The sequence below is a fragment of the Salvia splendens genome, chromosome 12, assembly GCF_004379255.2.
Source record: "Salvia splendens isolate huo1 chromosome 12, SspV2, whole genome shotgun sequence".
NCBI lineage: Eukaryota > Viridiplantae > Streptophyta > Magnoliopsida > Lamiales > Lamiaceae > Salvia > Salvia splendens.
In genome coordinates, this window is record NC_056043.1 from 3,608,851 (window position 1) to 3,618,776 (window position 9,926).

The 9,926-nt window shown below is 38.3% G+C and overlaps 2 protein-coding genes across 2 annotated transcripts; one reads left to right on the forward strand and one right to left on the reverse strand.

Annotated features, from left to right (window-relative positions):
* The first annotated feature begins 278 nt into the window (after positions 1–278).
* Positions 279–3,501, forward strand: LOC121758391 (lateral signaling target protein 2-like). The gene is made up of 5 exons (XM_042153797.1): positions 279–530; positions 974–2,340; positions 2,457–2,654; positions 2,823–3,018; positions 3,139–3,501. Exons 2-5 carry the CDS (start codon positions 1,045–1,047, stop codon positions 3,321–3,323), a joined length of 1,875 nt encoding a protein of 624 aa, XP_042009731.1. The 5' UTR covers positions 279–530; positions 974–1,044; the 3' UTR covers positions 3,324–3,501.
* Positions 3,502–4,203: 702 nt separating this feature from the next.
* LOC121758392 (BES1/BZR1 homolog protein 4-like) lies at positions 4,204–7,350 on the reverse strand. Its single transcript, XM_042153798.1, has 3 exons — positions 7,025–7,350; positions 4,640–5,388; positions 4,204–4,572 (listed from the first exon to the last, which is right to left on the reverse strand). The coding sequence occupies exons 1-3, from the start codon at positions 7,238–7,240 to the stop codon at positions 4,569–4,571; spliced, it is 969 nt and encodes a 322-aa protein (XP_042009732.1). The 5' UTR covers positions 7,241–7,350; the 3' UTR covers positions 4,204–4,568.
* Between the last annotated feature and the right edge of the window lie 2,576 nt (positions 7,351–9,926).

Consider the following 9,926-nt stretch of genomic DNA (forward strand, 5'->3'; position numbering starts at 1 on the left):
GTGATGGATTAGAGAAGATCAGCAACAAAACTGTAAGTATTAATTGAAATATTTCCATTAATTTTGATGAAAACGCAGACTTGCTGTAAGCTCGATCTCAACTCTCTAGTAGAGTGAGATTGAAGTAAGAGAAAGCTCAAATTCTGCTGTTTCGTACCTGGGGTCAGTTTGTAGTTTACATAAAATAAGAGGGGAAGAAAGAAAATTCCGGACGAGGTCAGTTTGTAATTATGGAGTAATATAAGTTGCTTTTCCTCAAACGAAGATTACCGAAATTATTTGATAAACCAAACACGGCACGACCTTTCGACGTCACCGCAAATTATTTCATAGAGGTTTATATTTAAATTGTGTATATTCTTCCCCGATTCGTTTTGCAATCAAAATTTAATCTTTTTTTTATGCATTGACTACCGAAAAATTGGGAATATTAGTTTCATTAGTATGCCGGAGCTGTGAAATGCTTATTGATCGAGTTTAGAAGCATTTCCGAATTTGAAAACCGAGGATCTGATTCCAATTTTCAGACGGTTTGTCTTCCTCTGATCATCCTATATGAATTTCTTGATTCAACTTTGGTGTTTAATTTCTGAAATTAGTTTTGTATGTCATTGGATTTTCGTTGAGGTTCTTGACTCAGTTATAGTACTTTTAGCTCATCAAGCTATGTTATTCTTTGGTGTTTAAAAGGTTTCTCAAAGCTAACAGAAATTAAATTGAGGTAAAATCATGTGATAGTGGTGATTGACATGCCTCCTTTGTAGTTTTCCGTTGCCTTATTTGTTGTGTATCTATTTTCCCTCTTTTTCGTGTCTCATTGTGTTCTTGTTTCAGAGTTGGGTTTCTGTAGTGGATATGTGTTTCTTTACGAAGAGATATTCTGTTAACGGAGTGATGACTAACACCAAATCTTTAAGAGACTAAATTTGACTTGTTATGTGCTCTATGGCTGATGCCATTTTTCTGATATTAGGATTGCTATTATCATCTGAGGAGAAGAGGTGTTCTCTTTAAAGAATCGAGTGGCAGTTTATGAGCTAAAGAATGGATTTTTCTCATGAAACTAGTGATCTTCAATCGTTTAAGGACCATGGGGAGAATGTAACGGGTAGCAGAAGCTCCGTTTTCCTAGCTGAAGAGTCTGTTTCTGACTTTTGTTCTAAGCAAGAAAACCGGGAGAGTAATACAAAAGTGAATCCTACGAGCCAACACGATGATTTGGAAAACTGTCTTCTTGAATTGGCTGAAAATCCAAGCGAGGACTCTATGCGCCAAATTATATCCGATACTGGGAAACTTGACCTCAAGTCTTCACCTGATGAAGTAGGACAGTCAATTTATGATCATGACATCTCCAGTTCTGCTGATTCGGGTGATAGGTTACCTAAGTGTGAAGAGGAGCCTAATACTAGGAATGGAGATCCAGCTCATCTAATATCTAGGACTAAGGGATGTGATTCTTCGTTAACTGTAGAGAATGATGAAGGGAATGCAACTTTGGATCCACACATAAGCACTATGGATATCAATGGGGCACTGTCACCCCAAAATATAGTGGTTGATAGCAAGGGAGATTCGGGTTCCAGAAATTGTGAAGAAGAGAAATACTTCTATTATGAAACGCCTCTTTGTGAAGACACGGGGGCTTGGATACCTGTTTCTGTCCCTCCAATGACCGAAAATGACCGTGAAGAGTGGACCAGAGGGCGGTGCTCAAATGGTGGTTACGTTCCTGAAGAAGATATGGGCTGGAATCAGTACATTGGTGAAGATAAAGAATTGACCATGTGGGATGTGGTGGTGGAGATGTTACTTGCAGCGCGTGGAAAGTTGAATTCTCTTGCTTCTGGGGATATTATAGGAATGTCGTTGATATCCACCCAGTTAGTTGAGCAAGCATGGAAGGAAATGGCTCAGACCCTGACAGAGGCCAACTTCAGTAGCACCCAAGAAATTCTCGAATCAGAACCACCTAAATGGCTGCCGGATAGCTCGGCTTCTTCCTGTATGCTTTGTGGTGTGCGTTTCCATCCTATTATGTGCACAAGGCATCATTGCAGGTTTTGCGGAGGGATCTTTTGTAATGAGTGTACCAAAGGAAGGAGCTTGTTGCCTGAAAATTTCCGTACCGGAGATCCTCAAAGAGTTTGTGATGTATGCTGTGTGCGCCTCGAGTCTGTGCAGCCTTACTTGATGAATCAAGTGAGTCGTGCTTCGCAGTTCCCAACTCATGATTTGACAGACTTGAGCACTTTAAGATCTTGGGTGAATTTCCCATGGGGACAGTCGATGGAATACGAGATTTACAAAGCTGCAAACACAATCTGTAGCTATGCTAGCGTATGAACCTTAACCCCAACAGTTATTATTAGTAATCTTGAAAGTCCATACATGAAATACGATTAAACTATAATTTTTTTTCACCCGAAAGTTATTTTCTTGTGCCATGTTATCAGGTTGGTTTGAGACAAGAGAAGAGAATTCCAGAAGCCATTTTGCGAGATGCAAAGGGGCTTGCGATACTTACAGTTGTGAAGGTTGGAGCTGTGGTTACCTACAATGTTGGAACTGGGTTGGTGGTTGCTCTTAGGGAAGACGGATCTTGGTCTCCACCCTCTGCCATTTCTTCCTTTGGTGCCGGCTGGGGCGCACAGGTTAAGTGGATTACTTTCTTTGTTATCAATAGCTGTTTCGTTCATGAGGTTCTGCATTTATTGTGTTTAAACGAGTGGTTGAAACTGTTTTCGACAAGACTAGAGCTTACAGAAGTAGCTTCATCAAAAAGTGCTCAATATTAATAATTTATGTATATTACTCTGCAGGCAGGAGGAGAGTTAACTGACTTCATAATCGTGTTGAGAACATACGACGCTGTGAAAACCTTCTGCAGCGATGCACACGTCTCAATCGGAGCTGGTGCCAGTGCTGCTGTAGGAACCATTGGACGTACTGCGGAAGCTGGTCTGAGAGCTGGTGATGGTGGATACGCCGCTTGCTATACATACAGCTGCAGTAAAGGTCGCCTTTCCGTCTAGCCTCTTAATTAGTTAATCTAGAAATAACAAGAGGGCCGAAAATCTAAATTCATATCATGGTGTGCAGCAGTTGATTGATTAAAGGTTATATTTTGTATTGCAGGTGCCTTCATCGGGTGCTCTCTCGAAGGAAGCATGGTCACAACCCGCGCTCGAGAGAATTCCAGATTTTATGGCAGCCAATCACTCGACGCGTTAAAGATTCTTCTTGGTTCGTTACCTCAGCCGCCTGCGGCAGCCACTCTTTACCGGGCACTGGAAGACTTGTATAGGCAGATGGAGAGATGATTGTATATATGGTGAAATAGCAAGAGGAGTTTGCACTTTGTACAGAATCACTCATTTGTTAGCTGTATAAAAATAGTTGGTGGTTGGAAATGGTTATGGCGTGTGGATACAATGGTGATGCACATACAAAGAAACTCTAATTGTGCCATTTTAATCACAGTTTCGATGAATTATTTCATATCTGATTCCTTGTTTACTAAATTTGTTTGTATGATACCGAAATGCAACTTCGTAAGGTTGGTGCCAATATTGTTGGAACTTGGAAGTTATTTACGAGTATAAATTTATCAGTAATTTTTACGGTTCAGTAATTTTTTATTTTTTATTTTTGTCTTAAATCAAATTGAAAAACAATTTTGTAAAACTAAAATCAAATTGTCCGACAAAAGAAAATCTAAACTACAAAAACCAATTGGAAACAAAAAATTGAGATTTTACAAATGTATCCCAAAAATTGAAAAACTATAAAATTCAACTACTGTTTTTCTATATTTAACAAGTTGTCACAACCAATTAACATATAAAATCTATCATGACATTCATTAATATTAGCCAACATAAGTACTGGATCGCCCACATACGTAGGGCTTCTTATAAGAATAATATTACATAGTATTAAAATTAAATTTGAAAATTTCAGGTTTTATACTATATCTAAACTGATTCGAATGAAAAAATGAAAACTTGTCAAAAATTTCAAACTGAATCGAAACTTAAAAAGACAAACAAATTTGTATATTTCAATTTAATTCAGATCAAATATTCAATTTTCCAGTATTTTATTCACCCTTAGTTAAGACTGGGGTAAATGGAAACTTAATTAAACGATGTGAAGGTAATAAAAATAATGAATCAAAGAGAGACAAGTTGCTCCGACAGATATCTGTAACGAGTGTGATCTTTTGACTCTGAAAGTACAGACCAAATTACAAAAGAAAAAGGGGAAAAAATCACAGAACAAACAGATAGGGCAGGACAGGACGACGATCGATCAGTGTTGAGGGAAAAAGAATAAAAAGAATATGCAGGCTATTGTGTGAGGATGAGAAACATCTGCTCAAAAATTGCAGACCCAACTACATGACATGAGAAAGCTATTTATAGTCCAACCTTTTGTATCCTCAAAGGCCACAATCAATTTTTTTTTAAAGGAAAAACAATTCTGATCCTGCTGTGTTTTTTGGTTTCAAGTGGATACCAGAAAGATCAGCTCTAATTAGTAGAGTACAACATAATGTGCACACTTCACCTGAAAATAAACCGTTTTCAATCATTAGTTCAAGGAAAAAGGAGTAGATGGTTTTGTTATATAGTACCTGGTGGTAGAATTGCCAAGAGTAAGCTCGAGGTCATCGGGAACACATTCGTCGTGTATTCTCTCGCCCTCCCACGGTTTCACTAGCCCCATGTGATTACTACCGAATGCAAACTCAGTTGAAATTGCATCGGACATTGGAATGTCGGCTGTATGATCGACTCCAGCTCGAATGGCCGGGGAACATGTCCCGCTTTGGCCAGGGGTCCACATACGAGAACCTCCGTTTGAATATGGTTCCTTGAAGCCGAATGGATTTGCAGAGACAAGGCTGAATGTCGGAGAAGAAGGCCCATCTTGGGGAGTCTGAACCCCAGAGAGCCATCCAGAATCAGGAAGAGTTTGCAGACCGGGGCTCTGGGGAGTGGAAGAGGGTAGAAACGGGTAGTTTTGCCCACACCATGCGGAAGCAGCCGCCGGGTCATCACAGTTGCCGTTCATTCTAGGTGTGCGTGCAGTTGGTGAGCTTAGAGGTGGTGTGACTGGAGCACTAATAGAGCCTCCTGGGATGTAAAGATTATGGGGTAGCTTAGATGCTGGCAAAGTGCCAGAAGATAGGTTCTTAAGCCAAGGAATAAGGGAATTGGGATCGGCCGAATTATTGGCATTAGCGCCATAATGGGAAGGGCTTGCGAAAGAAGATGATGCAGGGCTTGGGTTGAAGGAGGCTCCTGGGCTAGGTTGATATGATGAGCAAGGACTTACTGCAGCTGAGCCCATGATATCCATGCGTTCCACAGGCTTGCATCCCTGCATATATAGAGACCCGTTAAGAGGAACCACACGTTCCACATAAATAGTACACATCAGAAGATCGAACAAACAATAAGCTGAATCAGGAGTTGAAGAAAACCTATTGCAGTGAAGAGGCTCACCATCTTCCTATTATGGACCAAGTATACTACATATGCTCATATTTAATCATAAGATGTGACACCTACCATCTATTAAGATTACTTCATTAGCACACAACACTAAAATCCAATGCTGAACCATGACTGTCATCAATGAATTCCAAGAACATGCCAACGGATGAGTATTACAGAGAAAATTAAAATTAGCTTTACATAGACAATTAAATGGATGCCATAACTACCAGAGCATTACTCATTACAGAAGTTACAGAAAATGCTACCAAAATATTCAAGCACGGTTCTTTGTATACTCCTACTTGGAAAGTTCTTTGTACTCCTACTTGGAAAGGGACCTGAGCACTTTAAATGAATGTTCACAGCATTGTACACTTGGACAATGGTGGTTGTGAAAACATATAACTGGCATATGTTAAATAAATGTCACCTCTATGATTCTGATCTTTTTTAAAAAAAGAACCTTGTGTGTGTGCGCGCACATGCACGTAAGCCTTTAATAATTTGGAACATTGAACCATGGTGTTTCAGCATATGCTGACAAGTGGCCGATCAGATATTATTTTGGAACATTGAACCACGTAAGATATTATTTGCGCTCTACTTACAGCTCAACTACATGCAAGTGGCCGATCAGATATACAAATGATAAATTTGAAATTTGTGAGAAGCAAGTATATGAAACTAAATATTTCACGAAATGGAATTTGAAAGGGCCTCCTCTTAATTAAAGAAAATAAGAAACTACTCCTAAGAGAATAATTCATCATGCCATGTGCATTTATTACAATCATATTTTTGCATATATACGCATAACATGTTGCAATAAATGGTTAAAATACTGTTAAACCGTAATTGTTTTGAATTGAAACACTCGGTTCTGGATTTCATGGATCTAATCAATCGAATTGAACAGTTTAGGTAAACACAAGTTGAGCAAAAACATCCAAAAAAAGCCCCAATGTTCTTTAAATAATAAATTGACTGACAAATATGAAAAAAAAAGGATAAGAATCTTTTAAGGTACATGCTTGAAAAAGCAAAATATCACACCCTCAAAACGATCTAATCGTGCTTCGTACGCCGCGCAGTGCAGTAAAGCATCAAACTCAGAAACCGTAAATTTGTACACACAGTATGACCGTCACATGCTCTCGACCTCGACACCGCACCATTTGACACCTAATCGCCGTCTAACCTAATTAAAAAATTCCTCAAAATCACAAAGCAATATCTAAATATAATATTTAATTCAGCAGGTTAGATTCCATCGCTACTATCGTGCGCCGGATGCGTCACGCAGCTCGCCGCTCGCGTTTCGACATCCATCCCCCCGATCGATACCACTACCGTCCGTCTACCGTACGCATCAAGCGCATTTTAGCAGGCACCAGCACCACAGAAAACACACAATCACACACACGCACGCGATCCTAAATCGACAGTGAATAAGATCTGTACACCGCAGCAGAGAGCTAGCCAAACATGCAAATTGAAGTTCCGATCGGTGTGATTACCTGTCTGTAGGTGGTGCCGTCCTCTTCCACGACCCATCCGGCCTCGTTGCAGAGAGCTTTGAGCACCTCGTTGTTGTCGCAGTGCTTGGGGAGCTTGTAGTTGCCGTACATCCTGAGTCCAGAGAAGATCTTCGCGGCGATCGCGCGGCGGCGTCGCTCCCGCCGCTTGTTGTTCTCCCGCTCCTTCCAAGTCGGCAATCTGGTGCCCGAAGTCATCGGCGTGGCGAGGTCCGGGTCGGTGAATGGCTCCGGCAAGAGGCGATCCGAACCGGCTTCGCGAACCGGATTGTGGGGGGTTTTTTGGTTGAGTGTGATTACTGAATTAAAGAGGAGAGGGAAAAGGATAGATAAATACGAGAGAGAGAGAGAGAGACTTGGGCTTGAAATGGGGGTTAATTACAAGAGTGCCACTGAGGTGTGTAAATGTAATGTACCCTAGAAATGCGGGTCGTGCACGTGTCACTTACTATACTTTCTCTTATTTCTCTTCCTTTTTCCTCTCTTCTTTTTATATTATTATCATTTAATTTATTCAACACAATTTCTTAATTTTCGTGTTCAGAAAAAAGTGACAAAACATAGTTAAGATGGAGGGAGTAATATGATACGATAGAAAAAACTAGAAGAAACAAATGATTGATAATATTACTCAAAATGAAAATAGAATAACTATAATTCATGTTTTATACAAATTACTCGCTATGTACTATAGAAATAGACTGAATTTATTTTTTGTTTGTCATATATAAATACTCCCTCCGTCCCGGATAATCCGTCTCACTTTGACCTGGCACGAGTTTTAAGAAATGAAATGGAAAGTGAGTTGAAGAAGATAGTGGAATGTGAGTTCTAATTTTATATATTAGTTTTATAGTAAAATGTTAGTATAAATGAGTTAGTGGAATATGAGGTCCACTACCAAAAATGGTAAAAAGTGAAATGGGACAAATTATGTGGGACAGACCGAAATGGAAAAATGGGACAAATTATCTGGGACGGAGGGAGTAGAATATATTCATTCATGGAAATATTTTTCCCTTTTCTATTACGGGATCCCACCACCCACTCCAATTACTTTTTTTCTATCTTATTTTATCAATTATACATTAAAATACTCCCCCGTCCCATAAAAATATGTACATTTTCCATTTTCGTCCGTCCCACAAAAGTATGTGCATTCCATTTTTAGAAAATTATATGAATTTAATAATGTAGGTCTCACTATACACTAACACTTCTTTAACTATCATTCTCATTCTCTCTTACTTTACCATTCCATTCTCTTCGTCTCTCTTACTTTACCAATTTTTTCTTAATTTCCATGCAGTTCCAAATGCACATATTTTTTTGGGATGGAGGGAGTATAAGTTATCCTCAAATGGTCTATATCTCTAGGCAACGAATAGAGTATTAATTATATTTATAGTATGATTGTAGTTTATCGATGTTATATAGTGTTCTAATATTTGAATTCGAATCATTTTTTTTTCAAAGCAAGGTTATTAATGATTATTATTTACGTCTTGCCAACTATTTTGCATTTCATCGTCAATTCCAAATCATATTTCGTCACATAATATTACAAAACACTTATTTCTTTCTTTTATATACTCAAGCATATTTCGATCAATGTAATCGCAATCTAGTGATAATATGATTCGATATTTTTACCATTACTGAAATGTCATCGTTGAGAATTTGAGATGATATACCATTGGAAAATACCATGTCAAATTTAACCATGAGGAATTACCAAATGCGATTATTTTTACTAGTGCAAAGCAGAAATATGGGAATCGTCAATTTGGACATATAAAAAATTTGGTAAATACTAGTAGTAGTAGTAACATTTTAAATTATTATCCATCAGTTTGATTGGGTATTAACCATATTGTTACTTACCAAATTGATGGAAATTTCGAAATTGACATCAGTACAACTGGATGTGGGCCCATGTTTCATGATCATATATTCAACTACTTTTGCACGTGCGCAGCGGATTAGGACTTTGAAATAATTAACTGGATTGGATTACGAAGATTATGTCCGACCACACCGTTTAATCCTGGGGTCCACTTATTTTTCGGTGCTTTATAATTTCTTTTTAAAAAAATTAATCAAAAATAAGCAAGGCATGCGTCCAATAAATAGGACGAAGTTTAATTTAGTTGATAAGCAAATACACACTTAATAGCAAAAATAGCATCTCACTAAGTTTTTAAATAGGATATTTGCATTGACTGAGTTGGGGTTTAATTTAACATAATGGAGTGACTATTAATAAAATTAATTTGGGATAGAAATAGTCAAATAATAACCCTTTTTATTTACTTAATTCGGCCGGTTGGACCGTCATGCATGGGAATCATACCTAATAAGGTTTGTCACTTTGTTGTAAATAATTACATGAAGAATACTTTTAAATTCTTCTTGCAAATAAGAATGAACTCCAACTCCAAAGGTGTCCCTATAACTCAGTCTGACAGCATTGTGAATGGTGTTTAATTGGGATATGCACTGACCCATTAAGGGGAGGATTGTAACCCACTGTCCTGTTAGAATATCACCTCTCAATGACTCACACTTGTGCCTGAGAGATGTTGCAACTGCACGGCAGTAGTGGGAATCGATCCTTGCCCATTCTTGCAACTCTGCCCATCCGAAACCAACTGCGCTACCTATGCGGGCTCTTTTATTCCTAGCAATCTATGGGCCCTCCCCTTTGTCATTACTTACTGTATTATTTATTTAAACATTAAATAATACATTAATAATCATCATTAATGGTACCCTAAAACTCAATATGAAACATACAAAATAGATCTAATAGTACTATAAAACTTATCCCATTTTAAATTTTCGAGTAAAATATACTCAGTTTAAAATTTATATTAAAACAAAT